The 24,851-nt window shown below is 39.5% G+C and overlaps 2 protein-coding genes across 2 annotated transcripts in view; one reads left to right on the top strand and one right to left on the bottom strand.

The window, feature by feature from the left end:
- The window catches only part of znf410 (zinc finger protein 410), a 15,972-nt gene extending 2,843 nt beyond the window's left edge, over positions 1-13,129 (top strand). The window contains exons 6-12 of the mRNA XM_017033773.2: positions 1,216-1,542; positions 7,249-7,408; positions 8,963-9,144; positions 9,676-9,765; positions 9,901-10,020; positions 11,276-11,377; positions 12,452-13,129. Of these exons, the coding sequence (XP_016889262.1) occupies positions 1,216-1,542; positions 7,249-7,408; positions 8,963-9,144; positions 9,676-9,765; positions 9,901-10,020; positions 11,276-11,377; positions 12,452-12,552 (1,082 nt within the window). The 3' untranslated portion in view covers positions 12,553-13,129. The remainder of the gene's footprint in view (positions 1-1,215; positions 1,543-7,248; positions 7,409-8,962; positions 9,145-9,675; positions 9,766-9,900; positions 10,021-11,275; positions 11,378-12,451) is intronic.
- Positions 13,130-13,858: 729 nt separating this feature from the next.
- LOC103381017 (ectonucleoside triphosphate diphosphohydrolase 5-like) lies at positions 13,859-24,379 on the bottom strand. The gene is made up of 14 exons (XM_008313178.3): positions 24,018-24,379; positions 21,302-21,528; positions 20,962-21,038; positions 19,946-20,089; positions 18,931-19,006; positions 18,383-18,418; positions 17,995-18,086; positions 17,819-17,901; positions 16,820-16,881; positions 16,340-16,441; positions 16,084-16,227; positions 15,759-15,815; positions 15,032-15,147; positions 13,859-14,538 (listed from the first exon to the last, which is right to left on the bottom strand). The coding sequence occupies exons 2-14, from the start codon at positions 21,519-21,521 to the stop codon at positions 14,455-14,457; spliced, it is 1,293 nt and encodes a 430-aa protein (XP_008311400.1). The 5' UTR covers positions 21,522-21,528; positions 24,018-24,379; the 3' UTR covers positions 13,859-14,454.
- Positions 24,380-24,851: the final 472 nt, after the last annotated feature.

The raw sequence follows: 24,851 nt of genomic DNA, 5'->3' as shown, positions 1-24,851 counted from the left end.
AACCTCGCAAAAGGTAGAAATAAATCCCTTTGTTGACATGAATTCTTTCAGTCTGCAAGATTAAGGGTGGGTTTCCTCGTATTACATTTTTTGACACAGAGATAAATCTAATGACTAAAACAATAACTGTAGTTAGTGTATAATTATGGGACACAAAGATACAGTCTGTTCTGTCAAAATGTGTGAGGGAGGTATTTAGAGTTTTATCTTTGAACGTGTAATGGTCATTTATTGGTTCTTCACTGGTTTCTTGAAAAAATTAGAACTTTCTATTCCTTTAACAAAATCTGGAAATGTAAATCATTTTTTAAAACCATTAATTTTTTTATATATATATTTTTCTTAGTAGAGCTAAGGCCAGTCGGTTAGGTCTGTCCTCCTCCCTTACGTTACTGACATGGATAGCGTGAGGAAAAATTAATTTTGTGAACCAAGAAAACTTTTTGAGTGGAGCATGTTTGTTTGGAATTGTTAAGAACTGCTGAGGGGAAAAAAGGTGACAGCTTGACATTGAAAACAGCAATTTTGTCCCAGTTTGATGCTGCTGGGTCTTTGATGAAAATAGGAAGAGAAAAGTGTTTGAAACAGCGCCTCACTACTGTAAGTCCTTTGGAATTGTTTGTTCTTGTTTACACAAGCAGTTACCCAGTGGTCACTGGAGTTGTTAGGAGGCCTATAGAACTGATGAATGCAGGAGTTAAGAAGAAATGAAAAGACTAGTATAAGCAGGACCCTGATTTCATTCTATTAAAAGTCACTTCCTGAGTAATTTGAATAATAACAACAACGTGAATATTCGGCTGAACCTAATCCTGCGACTATATTTCATGTCCTTATATTTCACACAGCCCTAAAAAGAAATGGAATGACACTTTTTTAATAAAAAAGTGAATTATTTGGCCTGAAAGAAATGATCCTTGGCAGTCACCTCACTGTGGTTTATGAGCCCTTGGCAGGTGTAGGAAAGGAAGTTGTGTGTGTTGACATAGATGTTTTGTATGCTGTGAAGTCATGTTGCATCTGTGACACACGAGCAGTGTGAAGGATGACAAAAGGCCTTTCAGCAGACCAAATCATTTCCCATTTGTGTAATACTCTGATATCATAAATCAGGGGAAAACGCTTTTCTGTGCATATTTGTGTCTTCTTTTCCTCCTGCCTCCGTAGCTGACAGAGTAAAGAACATCAGTGGATGACGATAATAAATTCAGAGATGTGACCTCCAGAGGCTCCTGCTCGTGTCGATCTCGCAGCATCTTTCATTTGCCTTGATAATCCTGTTTTATGGCAATTCTTCCTCTTCGTTTTGTTCCCTTCAAGGTATCACATCTTCCTCGGAGACCCTGATCTTTGCTGCAGATGGTGCCGGGGAGGATGGCGATGATGGGGTCTCATCAGGGGATTATGGCATAGACGGCTGTGCTCCCTGGTACCTGAGGGTGCAGGAACTGGCACATGACAGCTTGATTGCTGCCACCAGGGCACAGCTTGCGAGGGATGCCAAGGCCAACCAGGATGCCAGGGCGGCAAGTGTCAACAACGGTAAAGTGACATTAATTAACACATGCCGAGATATTCATAAAAGAAGTTCACAGGCCAAGAGGGTTCTTCCAGGGATAATTTTACTTTTAGTAACTGTGATGGGTGGCCTGTGCATTTGAATGTGTCTTGTCGCACACATTTTCATTCACTACATAATCACTACTTACTACAGGAACAACGATGAGATACAAAGGCAGTGATGAGATCGAGCAGCTTAATCAGAGCTCACTGTGACACTGCTCCAAACTTTAAAGCCAAAATGAATTTGTAGCTCTTTCACAACGGAGAGTACATGTGTGGTTGAAGATATTTAGTGAAGTCTCAAATACCATATTATGCTGAAGCATTGATCATTCTCCAAGATAGACTATAATGGTCTAATGTTTTGATGTGTATTTATGTGACTAATGTGAACCTGAGAAGAGACTAGTGAAGAAGAGTGTTACAGCTGTGACCAAAAGGAGAAACGTGTAGCTCGTCAATGGAACAAGCAGCTGGAAGAGTATATACACATCATAAATCAACTTTTACTATGTTTTCAAGGCACTGCTCGCTGGATTTAATATTCTATAAATCAATACCCACCAGACTTAGCAAAATGTCTGAGAGCAGTCATTCGTGGATGGATATCTGTTTTATGAGTCATACCAAATATCTGAAGGGTAGGTTGTTACTGAGGTGTATTTTTTTATCTTCACCTCTAGTTTTTAGAAATCCTGTAATATTATAATCTACAAAGAAAAACTGACATTTTACAGTGGTCAAAAATACCAAGACTGAACTTTGTATACAGAACAGATGTTCTGCTAATTATTTTTTTAATAATTGTATTTAAGTTACTAATAAAGTAAAAATGTCATGGCTTAAGGAAATAATTTTTTTGGTTTTTTAAATCATCACGTCAAAGACAAAAATATGATTTTGCCAAAGTGAAGTAAAATAGAAATAAAATATCGTTAAAAAAAAAAAACACTTGTGAGAAGTTACTTAGAGTTTCTCTTTCTGAAAAACCAGACAAGGTGCTGCTGGCACCCAGTACAATACCTGACAGATTTACCAGGATAAAATCCAACTTCTCCTGGAAAATGTCTGAGAAAAGGCAGCAGTTAATACACCAAGGGTTTTAAAAAAAAAAAAAAAAAGATTTTTATCTAACAATTTGACTCACTTTTCTACAGAAAGTTAATTAGCCTTCTGTATAAATACATTTGATAATGATATAGTATAGACTATGGGAATAGTACAGGAATGTCTTTCCTCAATATAAGATGAACCAGTATGTTCTTTTTATCAACTGAAATCCTCCACTTTGAAAGAATCAGACTCCCATTGTTGACGCCTAATTCAATTATTGGATTACCATTATTGAGGGTGGTTATTATCTGTAGTTGTGCCAATGATAAACAGGCTTCTGTTTTGGAAATGAGGATGTCCTGATTCTCTCATTTGATGCTGTTTATGCTCCACTGTTCTTCTTTCTGTAGAGCAGTGTCTTAATCTGGTTCCCACACAGTCAAAGCTACCTACACCGTCACCTTATCTCACTGTGAGGATTCTAATCTGATCTGAGACAGTGAAGTCTCTGCTGCAGCACACGGTGACACAGAAATCTGTTCACCCACACCAGGAGTCAGGGATACGTCCCTTCTTATGTGAACTTAACTCCACAGGAAGCCCGTTAGATGGAGAGCAAAAAAAAAAAAAAAAAAAAGCCATGATACGACTCCCGGCTACATGTCTGATGTCTAAACCCCCTCTGAGTCAAGTTTCAGCCACAGGTCCTGAAAAAGTGAGACTGCTCAAGTGAAGATGGCTTTATTTCAGCCAAGTTTGTCATATTTTCTCTGACCCTGTCTGTTCACTGCTTTGTCATCTTTGATGAGTACAACTTTTTTTTTATTATTTTAACCCAAGTGGTTCATTGCAATTTGTTTTCAACAAGTTAAAGGCTCATTTGTTATCAGATGAAGACCATTTGAGGGCCACTTACTCAGTTTGAATATATATATATATATTTCTGTTCTGAATTATTATATACAGTGGGTACAGAAATTCAGACCCCCTTACATTTTTCACACATATTGCAGCCATTTGCTAAAATCTTAAAAGTTCTTTTTCCCCCTCAATGTACACACAGCACCCCATATTGACAGAAAAAAAAAAAAACCCAGAATTGTTGACATTTTTGCAGATTTATTTAAAAAAACATGGTCATAAGTATTTAGTTAATACAGCAATGAGTCTTTTTGGGAATGATGCAACAAGTTTTCACACCTGAATTTGGGGATCCTCTGTCATTCCTCCTTGCAGATCCTCCCCAGTTCTGTCAGGTTGGATGGACAGCCATTTTCAGGTCTCTCTAGAGATGCTCAATTCAGGGCTCTGATTGGGCCATTCAAGAACAGCCATGGGGTTGTTGTGAAGCCACTCCTTTGTTATTTTAGCTGTGTGCTTAGAGTCAATGTCTTGATGGAAGTTGAACCTTCTGCCTAGTCTGAGGTCCTAAGCACTCGAGAAGGTTTTCGTCCAGGATATCCCTGTACTCAGCCGCATTCATCTTTGCAGCATGACGTTGCCACCACCATGCCTCACTGTTGGGACAGGTGATGAGCAGTGCCTGGTCTTTTCCACACATACAGCTTAGAATTAAGGGCAAAAAGTTTTATCTTGGTCTCATCAGACCACAGAATCATATTTCTCACTATCTTGGAGTCCTTCAAGTGTTGCACTGAGGAGAGGCATCGGCATCTCTGGAGCTCAGCCACAGTAATCATTGGGTTCTTCTTTACCTCTCTCACCAAGCCTCATCTCCCCCGATTGCTGTTTGGTCAGACATCCAGCTCTAGGAAGGGTTCTGGTCATCCCAAACGTCTTCCATTTAAGGTTTAGATCTGTGCCTTGCCACAATTCCAGTCTCCAGGGAGTTCCATTGACCTCATGATTCTCATTTGCTCTGACATGCACTGTGAGCTGTAAGGTCTTATATAGACAGGTGTGTGGCTTTCCTCATCAAGTCCAATCAGTATAATCAAACACAGCTGGACTCCAATGAAGGTGTAGCACCATCTTCAGGATGATCAGAAGAAATGGATCTCAAGTACCTGAGTTTAATATATGAGTGTCACAGCAAAGGATCTGAATACTTATGACATGTGATAGTTCAGTTTTTCTTTTTGAATAAATCTGCAAAAATGTCAACAATTCTGTGTTTTTCTGTCAATATGGGTTGCTGTGTGTACATTAATGAGGGAATAAAATGAACTTGAAATGAAATGATTTTAGCAAATGGCTGCAATATAACAGAGTGAAAAACTTAAGGGGGTCTGAGTATGTTCTTTACCCACTGTATAGATAGATAGATAGAAACTTCATTCTCTAGTAAAGCAGTTGAGTTATAAGACATTTCATTGCAGGGCAAATCATTATTTTCATAGCTCTTCAGATAAGATCAGTTGTACCTTTTGTGAGGCTTCATTCCAACTACAATCTTGGACTTGTCTTCAGAACATTAATGCTTTTATTAAAGTTACAGACAGGCTGTTAGCTCCTTTTCAGGTAAATGAAAAAAAAAATCAGCTGTCTGTGACAGTTTCATAGTGAGGGACAGTAAGGTTGTAGTGGACCAACCTTTTTGTAAAGCTGACTGTACATTTCAAATGTCAGTGGGGCAGACAACACAGACGCTGGTCCAAAGGGATGTGGTGGGTCAGATCATATGAGTCATTCCACACTGTTTCACTGACAAGCGAGCAGGTGTGTTAGCTTTCACCAGGAGAACGGTCCAGACCTGAATGCCTGATGCTGCGATGAGGCAACTTGGGGGCTTGTGGGAGACAAATTACGCTGAGGGTTTGTGTCAGTTTTCCCCAAACTGAGGCAAGCTATTCAAATCAATACAGATTTGTTCAGACTAATTCTTTTTATCTCTCTGTGAAACATTCTTATGCTGTTGGGAGTCTGTTCACGGTTGATAGTATCCCCATCAACAGGGCAGAACGTCACACTGAATGGTTTGATGAGTGTGGCAATGCTGTGATGTGTTTTGCCCTTCACAGCCAGCACATCCCACACTGTTCAAACATCTATTAAATAATTTAAATAGCGTTTACCTCTGCAGACAAGATCAGAGACATTGAAATGGCTCATCAGGGTCAAACACTTTTATTATCACTTTTATCCATCACTCTTGATTTTCTTTATTTAAAAAAGTGGAAACCAGGGTGATTTAAACCTATGACCTTTTTGTTTAAGGTCACAAAGTACCTTTATTTCTTCATATCTGTTAAAGTGCTACAAAGATTTATACACTGGTGTTACTTAATTTTATGTGTTTAACTTCCGTGGCTGAAGTTCAAAAAGTAGTCAAGCACAAGAACTGGATCCCAACTATTGGATACCAGGTTCCTGAAAAAAAGGTAAATTCTGTTTTGGTTGCTGTAAAGACTTTGTGTTTATATTTTCAAGTTTGTAGACCAATGCAATATAGATTTACCAAAACTGCCACCAGAGTGGTAAAGTGGTAATGCTTTAGCAAGAAACTTAAATGTCTGATTGTAATGGAATAAAAGTAAAAAATAACCTAAGTGGAAGATTTTGAAAAATGCAAAACGTTTTAGTCTAAGGCCAAGGGAAGTAGCATGAGAGATGAGAGATAAGATAAAATGTGTTGGTTTTATTTGTACTTTTATATTATATAATTAAAATGAACATAATTTCCAACTGCCCTAACCACAACTCAATCTTGCCTCGGAGATGAAGCCTGGAGTACTGGGTTTAATCCCCAACCTAAACTTTGGTAAACGTATGTTATGCTTTGCAACATCCAGCAGGACAAATATCTATTCCAGCACAGCCAAACTAAGTGGCAGGTTGACTCAGGGACAGTGACCCAGACTGAAGAAATGTCAGTCTGGGTTCAAATCCCAAACCAGGCACATCTAAATAAATGAAACCATGCTGTGACTTTTTGTAACATAGACAATTTTTTGAAGAGCATGGAGCACTTTTAGAAAATATTTCTCTTATCTTTTTAAGCAGGTTTTAAGTTGTCTTTGTTACAAAAAGTCACAGTACGGTGTCATTTATTTAGATATGTTTTTTGTATTTTTTAAAGCTACATGTAAACATAGGCACATTTTGGCCATAAAACTCTATCTTGAAACTTTATTTGCAGGAATGTAACAGCAGCAGTTGGTCCACCACCCAGGATCACCTGAGTGGTGTGTACAGGTGTGGAGCGTGGGAATCCAGCTACTTGCTGGAGCTCAGTGAAACTCAGTTTAGCCACGTTACGCCAAACTTCACCGTGCTTCACCCCCCCCCGCCAAAAGCCATAAACCCAGAGGACACAGTGAAATATCTCCAGCAGCATCATGGTGGTGAAACTGTATGAGTCACTGTAATAGACTCCCTCCCACTGACTTGCATGAGATTACCCACGTTCCCTACAGCAGTGGGTTATCAGCTAAAGGTACATTTCTACAGTTGAGTGCTAAACAAAATTGTCACTGTTAAAGGAAACTGCAGTTGGTCCATGCAGCTGAAGACTAAGTGATTGCATTCAGCTTTGGTTGGTTTTCTTTGGCTGTGAAAGTCCTGCAGGTTTCTGCCCCTACCTAATGATTAGCTTTTCCACAGCCAGCCTCCAGAGGCCTGCCACCTGCCACTCCTGGGGTGTTTTTTCTGATTTTTACTCTGGTTGCTTAGGTGACCACACACACAGCGGGACTGCAGATGGAGAAAAGAGAGAGCCAGCGACAAGAAGCAGCAGTCATCTCTCAAAGCAGATCCTGCGCTGCTCATTTGAGGGCTGCTGCAGGACATTTACCTGGCCAGCTCATCTGAAATATCACCTCAAAACACACAGGTAACACATTTTCTACAGAAAATAAACTTAAATGCTGTTCACCCAGTTAGACCGTGTGCGATTATGCAATCATTTATATTTTATAGCTTTCTAAATTTATTTAAAAAAACCAGTGAACTGACCAATCTTAACATCTACTGGCCGTTAATAAGAAGCTGGCATAGCCTTCTAGTTGTAGAAGTGAGCATCAGATAAACACAAACCAAATTTACAGAAACATTATTCCTGAAATTACAATCAAAACTAAAATCCATGGTAACTCACCCGAACAGGCAATTGACAGAGAGAGAAGGAGTTGTACTGTTTGGAAAACACAAGTACAACAAATAAAGGCTTACTCGTTTGCCTTAATAAGTTCCTGTTCACTAGTTAAACGTTGTCTGATGACTGTCAGTTTAAAAACCAGTTTGGAAGCGTGAGCTTTGTGTCTGGTTCTGTCACCATTCACAGGTAATATTCTAGTAAAATGATTCAGCAGAAATATCTGTGCATGAAGTCCAACAAAATCAAAAATCCCCTGGCTCCTGAGAGAGCCCCTGGCTCCCTGGATTGGTTTCTGTATGTTGCATGTACATTATGCTGCATGTGTCTGTATATGTACCAATCAGGTTGAGTCTAGAGTACACATAGCATTGGAACATTTCTGCACATAAATGCTTAACAACACTGTCACTGTTAAAGGAATTCGTAGTTGGTCCTTGCAGCTGAAGACAAAGTGATTGCAGCTTTGGTTGGTTTTCTTTGGCTGTGAAAGTCCTGCAGGTTTCCACCTCTACCTAATGATTAGCTTTTCTGCAGCCAGCCTCCAAAGGCCTGCCACCTGCCACTCATTGAGTTTCTTTCTTTTTTTTTTTAAATTTGGTTGTTTAGGTGACCCGCTGCTGGCTGTGGGTGCAAAGTAAGGCTTAGAAAACCACAAGTACTCCAACTTGTTTGGGGAAAATTATACTTTGCCTTTAAACAAAGTTGTTTTTTTTTTTCATTGATTTAAATCATTGTGCTTACATGTTCTATTGTCACTGGATACAGGCATTATTTAAAGATTTCAATATAGGTGATGTAAAAATAAAAATTCCCTAAGAGGGTGGGAGAAAATGAGAGAGAATGTTTGACAGCTATTTGAATTTTTTAGCTTTTGAACTTGGATTTACAACAAAAACTGAATTAACTAGTCTAAATAAACATGTTTACCAATTAGTACAAATAATTATTGTGTCATTGAGGTCACGTAGTTGGAGCAAACCTTAAAAGACTTCTCCATCTTGGCCTTTTTTTCTGCGACACCTAAGCGGCACTGACACACTCGACAAAGTTATTTCGGTTCAGAGCAGTCGCAGCCCAGTGTTTCCTGATAGCACTCTGTTATGGAGGGGAAACACAGCTGAGACTTAGTCAGAAGTGTACTGTGCTGGAGCCGCAGCTCTGTTGACATCAGGGTAGAAAATCTATTTGCGGTCACCCTGTCTGACATTGCTGTGGGCTGCTGCAGAGGAAACACTGAAGCTTGTTTTGTTTTTCTTTTGTTTTTCTTTTTGTTTTAATCCGGGCTCCAAGGAATGACCGAATGTTCAGGTGCGGCGCAGAGGGCTGTGGGAAGAGTTTCTACGTGCTGCAGAGGCTGCAGGTTCACATGAGGACTCACAACGGCGAGAAGCCCTTCATCTGCAAGGAGAAGAACTGTGGCAAGAAGTTCACCACGGCCGGAAACTTGAAGAACCACAGACGCATACACACAGGTGGGAGCAGGATGATGCAGCAGATAAGAGCGTGATCGCGGCAGAAGCAGTAACGCAGGCCATTTGACTCCCTTCATTTAATGCTTCCTTGGTGCAGTCAAGGCTGGAGATTTGAGGAGTCAGCAGCACTGGTGCCTTCATTTCACTGCTGGAAAGAAACAGCACTCTGTCATATTTTATTTAGGGTGACATTAAGATTTTTGATGACCCATTCCACAGTCTTCTTCTATCCAGGGACCAGTTAGCCCACCAGCTTCATTGCAGTGTTTTTATTTTGCCCAGATGTCTGAAGAAGTAGCTTTTTATGAGCCATAATTTCAGTTATATTACAGGTTTTACATTCTTCTGCATCAAAAATAAGTTCAGCTGTCAACACGGTCGCTATAAATACACAGGATTCTACATTCCCACGGCTTTCACCCCTTAATCTTTAAGTGCAGTTCTGTCGTGATACATTCACCACATTAAGTGCTCCTGTTATATAGATTGAAGTAATTGCATTGTGATTGTGTGGGGGCCGGCTCTTTCCAGGAGAGAAGCCTTTTCTGTGCGAGGCAGACGGCTGTGGGCGATCCTTCGCCGAGTATTCCAGTCTACGAAAACACATGCTGGTACATTCAGGTGAGTGGGACACGATGGACAGCTGTGCGCCTTTTGTACTGACAGATGTACTCACAAATGTACTACAACAACGAGCTCCGTAATAAGATGAATCCCTTTATTCTCTTGTCTTGTGTCTGCGTGCTCCTCTCTCAGGTGAGAAGCCCCATCACTGTGGAATCTGTGGGAAAACATTCTCTCAGTCCGGCAGCAGAAACGTCCACATGAGGAAGAGACATGGAGAGGAGGGGCTTGGCAATGACAGCCGAGAGAGAGGTGATTAGAAACCTGCCTGCTGTCCCTTTAAAAAATAATTCATAGCATCAAAAGAAAAGACATACTACTTTACCTTTGGTGTGTAAAACCGTATGGACAGGTTGGTTCTCACAAGCACAGAAGTCTAAAATACACACACACGCAATAAGGTAGAAGGCTCATGCTAATCCATGGATTATTATCTGGCTTCAAGCAGTCCATACATTTTAAAGTGTGCAGAGAGTTACCTTTAGGAACATTCTTTAAATTATTAATGATTTTTTTTAGCAAAGATATGAATGATACATTATTTTCAAGGCCAGCAGCGGAGTGAGACTACTAATGTTTTCAGAGCACCAGCTAAACTGCACTGCAGACCCAATCCTGCTGGGCTCCATCTCACAGAGTGAAGTTCGTCTGAAATTATGTTTTGACAGGAATAAACAGCACAGTTGCTCAAACTCCGGTCTCGGAGCCCGTCGTGTGTCTCGTCCCCATCGCTCATTTCTTCACCTCACAAGAATCCGGAGGAATGAGTGACTAGTTGTGAAATTGTGAGCAGCAGCTGTTTTTTTGAGTGACTAGTTGTGAAATTGTGAGCAACAGCTGTTAGAATTTCCCCTCAATCCATTTTGGCCTCCTGTTTTGTTTTTTTTTTGTTTGTTTGTTGTTTTTTTACAGTACAGCGCTGGAAGGTTTGCAGTTTCAGCGCCTCTTCAGAAAGAGGCTTAACGACCTCGGTCTCTCCAAACATATGGCCTAAGTCAGCTGAAATTAGTTTTACGTCTCGTTTGAGTGAAACAATGAGAGCAGACAGTGCGCTCGCCTCCTTGTCACATCTCTGTAGCAGCAGGAAAGCTCCACGGTTCGGAGAGAAAAACGCTGCCAAAGCTCTAATTATAAACAGCAGATTTATTCGGGTCAGTCTCCCCAAAGAGGTTGGACTTTTGTTAAAGGAAAATGCAGCAGCTTCACGGCACAGAGGTAGTTTCTGTGTTATTTATACACAACACAGGTTATTCCCTTTTTTTAAATGGACTATTGGTTTGACCGGAGTCCTTTTGAAAAAGCAGGGACAAAAAACACGCTTACACGACAGGATGTAACTTGGAAAATATAATGAGAATCTCTGACTGAGCTCTGATTTCTCAAGATAAGACTCTGATGTTGACATAAAACAAACTCCTCTAAAAGTCATCTGTTGGCATGTCCATCTTGGCTTTTTTCCATTCTGATGTCGATGTGTGTTTTTCTTTATTGTGCTGTCCTTCCATAGGAGAGGCTCTGACACAGAGCAGTCTTCTGGAGGCAGACGGTGAGACCATTACAACAGTGGTGGAGCCCATGAACCTACATCACGCCATGTTGAGATCTCCAGGTGGGTGATCGTCTTAGAAATGTTTTTATGAACTTACTGGACTGTGCTTTTGTGAAGGATGGAGATGTTCTGTGTAGAAATCTGCACAACGCTTTGAGCCTCGGGTCTGTTTTCATCATCTTCTCTTTAATCAGTTGCTGTTGCCAGGGCTCACTGGGGACGGTGTTCATTTTCTAACCTTCTTCACACTCAGTTGCTCGCAGCCACATGGCACTGGTCATGCATGTGTGAGGCTACTGCATTAGTAGATTACCTGTTGTGGTGATCTGTGATAGAAGAGGCAGCCAAAAGTGAACCCTCTACCCTTCCATTATAGCAGAAACAAATGTTCCTTACTTCTTGTACAGTTGGAGATGCAGTTGGCTCTTAGGTATTTCTGCATTATCCAGTCTGTCCTCCTTCGTACGCCCCAGCTTTGAAAAGGACTAATAACATACACCGCTTTTGTAAGTGTGATGTTAAATAGTCGCTGGTGTTTTCTGTGGAGATTCTGTTGTAAACACTCAGTTATATGATGAGACAGAACAAGGAAAGTCCTCATAAATCTTGTCAAAACACAGTTCCTCAGAGAACGGTTGCTGGAAGAGGGCCACACACTTATAATTAGTTCTTGGATTGGAGGATTTGGTGTCATTTTTCTTACACATGTTCTGCTTGAAGTAATTTTGGAAGAAACTGCAGAAAAAAAATAATTGTAACCTCTTTTTACTGGATGCAACAACAATGCAGAAACGGAGCCAGCAGAGGTTTTTAGACAAACTTTTCTAGAAAAGTTGGTAAGCATTTCTTTTTTAAAAAAAGCATTTTGAAAACTAGGGACGTTAATTGTTTCAGTTTTGTGGAAGTGGAGTTTTTGCCAGGTTTTAGTTTGTCAACTGTCCTTGGTGAAAGTTGTCCATTTTTGCTCTTAATGGGGCACCAGACATTTTTAATCAGTGGTTTGGAAGGCGGTCAGATCTGGAGTGTAAACAGGCTGGTCAACAATTCCTTTTAGTATTCCTTTTAGACCTCCGTTGGTAATTTAGGCCGAGTTTACGTTTCCAATCTCTGAATCCATACTGTCCTCCTATTCAGGCTCTGCAGACTCGGTGGTCGTCCTCTCTCAGCCACATGAACTGGTGACCATCACAACTGAAGGCCATTCCTATGGAGAAGACGTGGTGGCGCTGCTGTAGCCCACTGACATTAATGTGGACAACTGTTGGAATGAGTACCATCGGACTGAACCTCAAAAATGTAAATAGGTCAACTGCTGACTTTAACCTCTGTAGATAATTGTAATTAGCAACCAGTGATGGTTTTATTTTGCCAGGTATGAAGAGAAAAAACAAAAATTTCGTTCACGTTATTGAAAAAAAAAAAGTCCCAAAGAAACATTTAGACGGGTTTTCAAGGTTTATGGTAATTTAATGACTATGCTTTGTTTTGTGCATTTAGCAAAATCATTGTTAACGGTGGTTGAAAACACACTTAGAAGGCACTTAATCTTAAGAACATTAACGGGTGACCTGAGAAAAATTATACACACCATTATTCTTATTAGAAACATTAAAACCCCGGCAATTAAAAAACCTGCTAAGTCACAGTGTATCATAATGCTACCTGTATACGGTGGTGTTGCACAGAACAATCAGTAATGTTTATGACCCTGGTATCGCAAACAAGAAGTGTATCCAGTGATGAGCTGCATTAACAGAATGTCTTATTATTGGCTGCATATTTCACACACAAACACACACACACATATATACACACACACACACACACATCACCCCTTCAGTGCAAGTTTCAGCACTTATTAAAGAGGTGAATGCAGTAACAGTGTTTTTGACGGAGACATTACCTGACCAGACCCACAATGTTTCTCTGGGTCTGTTGGATTATTACTTACAGTAAGTTATGTTTTTAAGCACCACTTGTGTGCAAAAGTTTAAGGCCATCACTGCTTAAAAAATTGTTTTAGCAAAGTTTTTACTGCCCGTCAAGTTTTATTAGAACACAACCAGAGAACACAATGTTTACACTGGCTAGAATTTAAAGGATAAAATCAATGTTTTTCAATAATTTACACTTTTACAGTGCATTTTATATTCTGTGGACTATTTTAATAAAGTTTAATAACATTTTATATTCTGTGGACTATTTTAATTTAGTTTTTTTATTTACTAGATGATAGCAAATGTCAGGAGGGAACATGCAGACAGTGGCTGAGAGTATAGAAGTGAGCACACAACCCTATGGAATGGAATGGATACACATGCAGACACGCTAAAATATTGTCTGGTGTGTGAAGTAATAACCAATATTCTTCTTTCAGCACATCTCAGAGTTCTTCTTTAAAACCAGGCCATATGTGATTTCATTCAGTGCCAGTGTTGCCTCATACATTTTTCATATTCAAACTCAGGTCTGGAGTAAATTATTTCAAACTTTTACAACTATCCAAAATTATTTTCCCCTTCCTTATTTTCATTTAAATTTTTTAGCCTTGGCCTTTTAAAAAAAACAGGTCAATTTCTTTTTTTCTTTTTTTTTTGCTTTTAATCACTAACACCTTTCTTGATCAGGCTTCTTCTGAGTGTAGGACTCGTCTTTATCCTGATAGAGCTGCCAGACGCTGAGACTTTTCACAGGCTCTAAAAGGAGAAACTCTAAAAATGCTTTTAAGCAGTGGCCCACGTCCTGTTTCCATTCGCACTCTTAATGCTGTCAGTGAACCAGCCCACGTTTCCTCAACTATAAAACTGATCCCAAGTGGAAACATCAGTGGTCCACATTGCTGTGTTCATGTCAGCTAACTATTCCTAGTCCTGCTCCTTGTTACGTTCGACATTTTGGCAGGTGTTGTGTGCTTCCTTCATTCACTTGTCCACAGATTTCTGTCTTCATCTCCTGCTTTGTCCCTGAACTGAACCTAAAACAGCAGTGTTCTGATACTGCATGCATGTCTGTTCTTGTGTTGTCTGGTTGTGTTTTAATGAAGAGAATAAAAAAACTACTTTATAGTGTTGCTAAAACAACTTATCTCATGGTGGCTTTGGGCGTTTGCACATTGCTGTAAAATCAGCAGTTGAAACTCAGTGGATCTTCAGGCTGTGGAAGTGGTCCAACACAGCACCCAGGGTCCAGCTGGCCTCCACGTTGTTCACCGTCTTGGTCAGCTAGGACAGAAGAAGCAGAACAACACCAAAATCACTCAAATGCCTTTTGTATTTATTAAAATAATAATAAAAATAAAGTTGTCATCACTTTGGTTTGGAGTTTCTACCTTTGGGAATGGGGAAAAAATGTAGCTATTTTAAACTGCACTTGTGTGTTGCCATGGTAACCATGTCTGGGTTTTTAGACGACTATTTAATCATGAGGTGAGAGTGACATGAGGATGTTTTCTAACAGTGACTCACGCCGATGGCCTCATTTTGGGCGAGCAAACAGTCAATTACTGATGTGTCATTGTCTCCTTCACGAGGTCAGTGTGGATGATAATAACAAATATTCATTTAACTCGCTCCAAATACGAGAACATGAGTCTGGGCTGCACAGCCCTGAACGTTCACACCTCAGCACTGTGAAAAAAATGGATTTTCTCACCGACACTTTCTTCTACTCGAGGCCAAACATAACATTGATTGCGTTGTAAGACTAATTCCTCACCTGCAGCACTGTGCTCTCCTTGAAACCAAATCCATCCTTGAGCAGACAGCTGATGTAGGTCATGTCCATACACAGGAAGGGGCTAACGGAGGGATTCTTGGTCATAGTACTGCACACTAAGCAGTGAAGAAGAGAATGGTGTCGGTTAGGTTGGATTAACAGCCATCTGTACTCAGCTGAGAGGATGACGCAGGGCTTGAAATGAGGACAGGAGACAGAGACGCTCTCTGGGTGTCAAGTGAGTTCAGCAGAACTGTTATTATTCTAAGTCAGACTCCGACTCAGTAAGATTGATCTTTTTGATACCATGGTCATAAATGCTACTGAAATAATTATCCTATTACTTGTTAAAGGAAAAAGAAGGTTATTTTCAGAAATGGTGATATTATTAATAAATACAAACAAACACAAAAAATGGTATCTTTTGTTAAGTAAAATAAAGTACTTCAGATAAGCTACAGACCTTTTCATTAAAGATGGTTCACTTCCTCAGATCAAATTGAATCTATGATCTGCTCTTTGACAAATAAAGGTCCAAGTACATCATTAACTTACAAATGTAAGTTTTTATAGTGTTTTTAGAAAGTGTATCAACTCCTCCAAGTTTGGAAAATATTGTCCTGACAAAACGACAGTGTGACTGTATAAATATCTGTTCTAACCAGTAAACCACGTTCAAAGCACTGCACCATCTGCTACAGTGACATTGTGAGTGAGACTTCCTCACCTTCTTTAGCTTTCTTCTTAAAGTCTCTGACCTCCAGCATTCCTCCTTGAACTCCATCTGCAAAAGAGGATAAATATTTAAATCTACTGTAGTAGATAGATAGATAAAAATAGAACAAAAATGGGCTGATACTCGTGTGTAACGGACTGGCAGAGGACCACGTTTTTTTCTGTCCCAGTTAACACACCCTAACCTCATCAAATTCACCGACACATACGTGCAGTGACTCACACTTTCTCTCTGTCTGGCACTGCAGTGGGTAATAACACGGCGCTGTCTTTGTATCATTATGTAAGGTGTGTGCATTGTGTGTGAGGGTACAAACCGATGAGGCCTGCGTCCACCGCTCTGTCAAAGTAATAGGAGAACGCATAGAAGAGGTTGCTGTCTTGCAGCTCATATGGCTGATGAATTACACCCTTCACCACCTTAAGTACTTCTTGATAACAGGGCTTGAAGCCTGTGTCACCTTGCAGGAGAAGGAAAACAGTGTCACTTATGTTTCTCACATCAGACCCAGGGGAGCAGAGATTCGACAATGTCTGTGGTTTGTAGTATTTTGAAAATTGGAGCTGACTCACTCCCTGGATCCCCACTCAGGTGGTAGGTAAGTCCCCCAAAACTCCAGTCTTCCATGAACTTTTTAGGCAAGCAGGAACTTTTAAAAACACGGTCCTCCAAGCCTGAGGAAGAGAAAAGAGTCAAGTTGAGTCATCAGGCTTTAATCTAGTTGATGCTCTGAAATCTTAATTACACAGAGAAAATTGTCTCCAAATTTTGATTCATCTCATGCTCTTCATTCACATTTTTGTCAGTGGAGAAGGCTTGACATTTATATGCGTGCACACATTTCTGTTGTTTAACCTTTCCTTTTAGTTAATAGGCAGAGCAGAGAACAAAAAGTACCATCGTGTGTGTGTGTGTGTGAGACAGAAAGTGTGTGTGTGAGGGAGAGAAAGCCCAGAGAACTGAATCCTCGTGTCCCAGTTATCCAACAGACAATAGACGACACTGATCCACAGCCCATAGCAACAGAGCGGCTCTTCTCCGTGTTACACTACCTTCTGCTCCCAGAGCGCCCAGTGTGGCCAGTCGAGCTGCCATCAGTCCATTTCCTAGGTAACTGCATCAAGACAAAAGATTGTTGCGCAGTTACACAAGCATCCAGAAATAAAGTGTGTGTGAATAACAAATGAGTCATTCTGAGAACATGTTTGATCTTTACACGTTAATGACTACAAACACAGAGGATATGTTTAAACTCAATTCAGATGAATGGGTTTTACACAACTGTGGACACTATTATTTTATACAAAGTGCATTTCTGAACATAATGCGTAGAGAAATCAGAAGTGCTCTGAGTTCCTGAATTTAAGTAGCAACCTTTCAACCCAGGGATTGCTTTAAGGGTTTGAGTTTTCAACTGTAAAAGCATCAGGTCAGCAAAACATTTCAGTAAGACTTGCCAAGCAGAAGAAAGATAAACAGTACGTTATCAAAAATGTTTTTAAAGGCCCACATCTTGTGTGAGGGGCAGTATTAACCTTAACTTGTCAGAGTAATTTAAAGCATTCAGAGACGAGATTCAATAAAGTTAAGTAAACAGCAACACTAGGTTCTGTGTGATCCTTCTTCATCAGACACAACAACAGTCTTGAGCAAACTTTTAACCCAGTAAAGAATGTGCAAAAAACTTTGACTGAAGAAAATCTCTGAACAGAATTGAAAACAAAAGGTCCAGACCATGGAACCTGGTGGAGGAGTTTAAGAAATTCATCTAGTAAGAACAGGTTGGGATTTGTCAAAAGATAAAAGACTGCTGTTACATAAGGGAATGCTTCTGACTATTAGGATAACAGCCTTAGAACAAAGATGGAAAAAAATAGATTTTAAAAATTAAACAGAACAAAAATGATTTCTCTGTGCAAAGTTAAGAAAATCTACGTCTCTAAAGTCAGAAATATTTTAGTCAGCTTCTACTTGAAAAATACTGTGTTCTTAAGACTTTGTGGAATAGATTCAGAGACAGAATGAAGACAAAAGATAGCAGTTCGTGTCACCTGTATGTGTACAGTTCAAACGTTGAATTAAAGATGTCAAATCTGGCGATGTAGTCTGTGACGGGGACACTTTCAATTGTTTTCTACAACAGAATATATACATCATTAGCATTTTAAACCATATTTAAACTGTATCCCTAAATAAAATGTTTGCACATGCAAACATATAAACTGACCTTGAGTTTTGGCAGGAAAGTGATCTGTGTGGATCCACCCCCCAGATCTAATATTCCCACCGTCTTCTTGTTCTGTGCAGCACTCAGGTGACCTAAAAACATTTTCCCTCTTTATTCAGAAGCCACTGCAGAGACGAGCTAATCAGTCGTACCTTAGATGCTATCTTCAAAAGGCTTCTTTTTTACCCACACACACATGCACAACCAAAAAGTACAAAGCCTCTACACTGTTCTTGATAAAGATCACAGCAATATGCTTAAGGCACAAGGATTGCAGCAACGGACATTCTGGAAAGAGCAGAGCTTCTTTTGTGTTGTTTTTTTTAAACCATGTAAAAGCAAAAATAAAAGGAAAATGTTCTGGTGTTTTGTCTTAGACAGCACCTACCTGTCAGAAAGTTCACAGATATCCAAGCCAGGATCCCTGCATTCACAGAAAGGGCACACAGAAAAAACACTTATCAGTAAAATCAAGTGCGGGACAAAAGAGTTTGTTTAAAGAAAAAAAAAAAAACAGCTGATGATAAATTTTCAGACATCTCAATAGCAGTCGTCTCCCTTAAAAAAAACATGCGCACACATGAGTAAGTAGGTTGTAATTCCGGAAAGTTGAAATGCTGACAAATCAATTAGACAGTGGCACAACAGACATTTTCCGGCATATAATTACTGCCTCTTAAGGTCACAACAACTCTGTGGTGGGAAGCAATTCTCCTTTCTGAGGTGTCATCAAAAATAGACAGCAATAATCTACAGCAATTTAGCTAAATGCCTGCAGTAAACAAAGATTCCTTATAGAAAGTGCAGCGCACACTGAAAGTAGGGCAGAAAAGCTCAGTGATGCCTCCTACAAAGTACCAAAGGAGGAACAGGAGAGGCTGCAATAACTGGCAAATGTCTGCCTTGTCGAGGCAGAGGGTGAGTAGGCGGCGGTACCTTCATTTGTGCCATTCATTATTGTGACGCTGTTGTCTGGGACCAAAAAGGGAGACTCATCAAACACATGCTGAACCTGAGGAGAGAGGAGGAGAAAGAGGAGGAAGAGAGTGAAGATGAGATCATGAGGGAGCCGAGGAAAGCTGTGAAAGAAATGCCTTTAATGATCTACTGTAATGGCAGCTCATCGAGAGGTGCCCTCCACTTGAAGGGAATAATTATTACTCTCAGGGGGATTAATAAAGTATCATTTATCTTCCAAGGTGCTCCAAGGCCATTCATTACTATCTTGCCCCCTTCATGAGAGCTATCCACACTAAGCTGCCAGCACTCCTGTAACAATAGTTTTTTTTCTCTCCTGTACACAGAGTATGTAAGAAATTCCTCCTCCATCAAAGAATGAGAACAGGCTCTTTCATTGGTAAGAGTCTAATAATTTAAGCATATTCTTTTTTATTCATGTACTACAGGGATTGTGCTATTAATTAAACAAGACTCTTAAGATCTCATTGGTGAATTATGTCTCAGTAGCAGTCAGCCAATTACATGCTGAGTGAAGTCCGGCTACTGTTACAGATCTCTGGTCTTTGTGCCTCATCACAGAAACCAAAGGGAATTGGATGTAATTATCATTGTCTGTGATTTTAGAGCAGTGTCCACTTACCATGCTAGCTGTTAGCATTTAAGGGAACATTAAGGAAGAAAAAAAACAAAAAACTAACGGCTTACACCAGTCTATTTATTTTTTATAAAGGATCGGCCCTTTAACTGTTTTTTTCATTGAGACATGAAGACGACATAATGAGCCGGCACTACTCATCATCCTGTCCCCCCACATGTGACCAATGTTGTGTCTACTATATATATTATATATGGTGCATTTAGGTTACTTTTGTTACTAATCAGCACTGCTTACAATGGTATACAAAAGCTAACTCGACAAACCAACCTTGTCAACAAGTCAACACAATTTCTCTAATGTCATGTGTATGTCACCGGTGATCTATTTCTTCACCTGGTCCAGCAGAGCCTGCGCCTTCTCTGCAGACAACATCCTCAGTCCGGCTGTGGCTCTGAGGACTACAGGAGTCTTCTTCCACTCCAGACGAGGCACAGACTTCTTGGCCACTTTTAACAGTTTCCTGATACCGTCCGTCGCCTGAAAGAACAAGGACAAAGCTCACGTAAACTGCATTAAGAGGAAGGTGGCAAGTTTCCTGAATCAAACTCCAGTCATTATAAGGGGTACGACCGAAGGGGCATTTGCTGCACATTGTCAATAAACACGAGTCAAAGTTAAGCCAGTGCAGTTAAGGAACAGAAATTGAGTTCTTTTTTATTTTAAAGCAGTTCAGTAGTTCATTTAAGCTCCTGTTTTTTCAGTGCAGGCCCCACAAGAGTCGCTTTCTCAGCAGTCACGATTGATTTACATCTTTTTGAAGTTGGTGCTGCACACTCCTGCCTTTTAAAACAGCATATGTTGACTTTTAAGGAGTTAATTGTATTCATCATTTTTTATTCATCATTATTACAATGTGTACATTATTACAAAATGACAAACTGCATGATGCTGTCTGTAAGTCTATTACTTGATGGTGCATGGTGTAGAGTTAGAGAGAGAGGATGGCTATTTATATGTTCTTCAGAGCTCAAATATTTAGATGAACTCTCCAGGCTACCACTCCTTCCACAAATGTATTTGTCACCGTGTTGACAGTGTAGCATGCATCATCTACCCTAACACCAAAGGCAGTGTGTGTTAAAGAAAAAAGAATGAGCAATGTCAGAATCAGCATTTCTTTAATTGTAATTATGGCTTATTGTCTTCTCCTGCTGCTGTAAGGTCCAACAAAACATGACCTCAAAAAACAAAGATCATGTCAAACACTATGCTGTGTTTGCTGCTGCATCATATTTATTACCAGTGTGTTTTCATATTCTGTTTTGGTGCCGTTTCTTAATACAGTGTAGAGCCAGCAGAACCGTCCTCTTTGGCTCAATATAATTTATTTGAATTCAAAATTAACTTACCATTTTAGGGGAGTCAGCATATGCTGACAAACCAGGCTTTAAAGATTGGAATATTTCGTTGTCCAAAACAGGAAGCTCTGTTCAAAGACAAGACAAGGTGCACCCCATCAAACACCAAGCTTTTCAACAGTGCCAAAGCCCTTGAATCTACTTATATACATAAATATGCAATAGGTTTCTCATACTGTAAATTAACATGAGCTGTGTTAACAAGGCTGTGTCAATATAAAGCAGTAAATAAAGTCTAGTTTAACCTGTAATATGGGTAGCTGCTAAAGAAAGGCAAAAATCATCTTGCAGCTCGCAGTAATAAAAGGTGCTGGGCTCTGCCCTGCTTTACCTGAGTTACTCTGGATGAAGGTGTAAACATGGATGCGTGTGCCTGTGCTGCCAGCATCAAACATCACTCCATAAAAGATGCGGCTGTGGTTCGCCGGTCGACTGAATCTGGGCAGGACACTGTTGATGTTGTTGTTGAAATCCACAAAACTGACATCAGCCTGACATAGTCCTGTGACGGCTAGCAGGACCAGGAGTGGAAGATGCAGGGTGGGCTTCATCTTCACCCTGAAAAATCACAAAAATACAATGGTAGAGGTTTGTGTACTTGAAGGACCAGTTGGAGTATTATCACACCGCTCAGTGTCACAGTAACAGTATAACTGTTGCACAGTAGTAGGAGGAGGTGTAAATTACTACTATGACAAGCAACAGAGGCGTAAGAAGCAATCAAGTTATTACAGCAGGTCATTTGGCCACACCCCATTGACTACCTAACTAACCACAAGGACACATGCACAAAAACCTCCACCTGCTGACTCAACTCCTGTAGATAAATTGGGAAACATCACATTCTGGACATAAATTGTTTCCAAATTCTTTCATCATTAGGGCCGGTCAATGCTGGACAGCTCAAGCGTGCTTCAGCGTCCCACTGCACAACTCAGACGTCTAATGAGGGGAATTGTGACACCTTAAAAGCCTTGGTTAAAAACTTCTCTACGGGAAGCCCTGGCTGATACTTTGTCAGCCTGATTACAGAGAACATTAGAGGACAGGAGACACTTTTACCTGACATGTTTTACTGCCCGGAAACTCCAATTTAAATGTTAAATTACCAGCCATTAAGGTGTCTGGAACACGTTTTTAAAAATTATAGACTCACTACAATGGACGCATATCTCACGAGTACGGGAGTTTACCTCTCCCCTTTTTTACTTTGCAATTAATTTATTTAGAAACTATGTAGTGCTTTCAAAGAAGTGGGGTTGATTGTTATTGATTGATTTCTACTTGGTCTTATTTGCCTACTCTGAAGAGGACTATAAAGTAGTGGTGACTTTCTAAATCAGGCATTTTAACATTTTTTGGTCTTTGTTTGAATAAACGATACTATAAATATAGACATTTTACAAGAGGGCTGCATATATTCTGTTTAGTGTCACAGAGTAGCATATTTATAACTTAGGTGCTAATATTAGCAGGTCCACTCAAAAGCAATAAGCCTGCAGTAAATGGTGGGTGTATAATACTTCTGTAGCCTTTTTTACTGTTATTCTAAACCTGGAATTTGCACCATAACCTGAGGCACATGGTACTCAAATCAATAGCAGAATCGTTGATACAGAGGTATTTCTTTAATAAACTCACATTTTACATTAACATTTCTTTCTAAATGGTGTTAGAATATAGCCAGAGTTCTTTGAACTCTGCCCTCAAATGATACACAAATGTATAGCACTGATAAACCAATAAAATGTTAGTAGAAAATGTACTGCTGTAAAGTTTGTAGAATTACCAACCCAAATGAAAGTCTTTCACATAACTAAATCTGAGATCATAGCTTTCCTGACAAAAGTATTTGTTAAAAAAAATGCCATCTCTTTATTACAACCAGTAAGTGTTAATGAGTTATTTCTCACAGTTGTCACAGTTTTGTACATTTAATTAATTAAACAGAATCAAATTTGAAAAAATAAAATAATTTCCTCTCTGTAAAATTATCACAACTTTAATACTACTACAAATAGCACACACACAAAATGGGTTTCTGTCTGTTATGTTTTTATGTCTGCAAAGACTAACAGAAAATATTGCTGTATTTTCTTCTCCTGACTGTGTGCTATAGATGTCCACAGCAGTTCATCTACCTCCAACCTACCATCTATATGTCCTACTTAAATACACAACATCTCCCTAGTAGATTTTATAAACCAATCAATTAATTTCTCTTCCATCTACTGCCTACTGTCATCATAGATTAGGAACATCAGCGCTTACTGCGACTGCTGTCTGATCTCACCTAACAACATGCCAATCACCATATCCATGAAAAAGCATTTAGATCTTAAGGAGCTTATATCCTTAATAAAAAAAAACCCAGTATATCTTAAGCCAGTCTGCCGAACCGGCTGCACACCTCAACGCAGTTTCAGTTTCCACAACACTTTTAGTGCTTTTTACACTTGAGGATTGTGGTAAACATTGTGTTTAGAATGTGCACTGGCCTTTCTCTTAGACACCTCCAAACCCTGACAGTATGTCATCTACAGTATTTTTACAGCACTGTCATCAAGAAAAACCACATCTACAGTCCTTTAACAGCTAAGACATCTAGACCAACCACCGTATCATCCACACTCAAAAAGGACATGTTGTGAAATACAAATTTACACATAAGTTATAATTACAAAAAGGTTTTCATTGGGACTGATCAAGATTATGTATAATCAGATTTGATGAGTTTACTTAGATGGTTATGTTAGTTAACGTTGCAAGAAACTAATTTATCTAACTGTAAACGTTATTAATACTGCAGTGGAACAAAACACAAACTGCTACAAAACATGTAATATGTTAACAAGTAAAAAAAGATCCAACGGCTAAATCATAGCAATGCAACATTTTTTTTAGTCCTATTAGTAAATGTTTACAACAAACATCAGAATACCACAACCACCGTCAAATTAGCGTGGGCGTGTTTGTCGTTATATATAAAATGTTTGATACCGTCCTATCATTGATAATAAAACAAGGATAAAAAATGAATGATGTACCAGAGATGTTGTAGTGAAGGAATACACGGATCACGCAGTAGTTTCTTAGTCAACCATGACAACAACCATCAGCCGAAGTAGAAAACTCAAGTTTGACAAACCGGCAGAACAAGACAACTGAAGCTAACGTTAGCTGGCGGAAGTTACAGCCTATTCCTGCAAGAACTACATTGGAAATACGTCATTACCTAAAGGCATGTTTTAAACTACAATGCGAACAGTTAGGACTGCAAAGCAAACATAGCGATTAGGGGAATATAAAGGGTTTCAGTAAACACAAAACGCACGCTCAAGGGAACCATAGTGTTTGTCCGGCCAACAACTTATCTGTAAACAAACAAAATACATTTCCGGTGACGTCTCTTGACGCTTTGTGACGTTAAATTAACGACTTGACACTGTAGTTTCGTGCATAGTTGGCCAGTCGGTGTTTACTACCGATCTAACTCTACTTAGTTACAATAATTGTGAGTTTTGTATTAATTGCACGAAGAAACAGCCAACCAAACGAAAAGTTAAAAAAAAAAATTCAAAATTTTTAACAACACAGCAAAAGATAAAATCTGCAATCTAGTGGGGACTGTAATCTCATTTAATAAGATCTCACATCACATGTTAATAAAGTTATCTAATTGTAACAAATCTACTATAAAGGGTTAGGGTTAGGGTAGGGTTTTAGGTGACATAAAAAAACTTTTGAATGTTGAATGAACATTTGATGTTCCAATTTAATTTGTTAATATTTTTGTGGTCCAGGTTGACAGGTTGTATTTTGTAACTGGCTAAGTGTTTTTTTTACCACAAATACATTAAATAACAATTGCATATACTTGG

Source organism: Cynoglossus semilaevis, chromosome 7 (assembly GCF_000523025.1).
Source record: "Cynoglossus semilaevis isolate Cse_v1.0 chromosome 7, Cse_v1.0, whole genome shotgun sequence".
NCBI classification, from domain to species: Eukaryota; Metazoa; Chordata; class Actinopteri; order Pleuronectiformes; family Cynoglossidae; genus Cynoglossus; species Cynoglossus semilaevis.
This window is presented reverse-complemented; position numbering and strand designations above follow the sequence as displayed.

Coding starts and splice junctions, on each gene's coding strand:
- LOC103381017 (XM_008313178.3), bottom strand. CDS start 21,521: ATGAAGCCCACCCTGCATCTTCCACTCCTGGTCCTGCTAGCCGTCACA. Junction 16,882..17,818: donor TTTGAACTGTACACATACAG/GTGACACGAACT, acceptor GTCTTGATGCAG/TTACCTAGGAAATGGACTGA. Junction 15,816..16,083: donor GGTGGACGCAGGCCTCATCG/GTTTGTACCCTC, acceptor CCTCTTTTGCAG/ATGGAGTTCAAGGAGGAATG.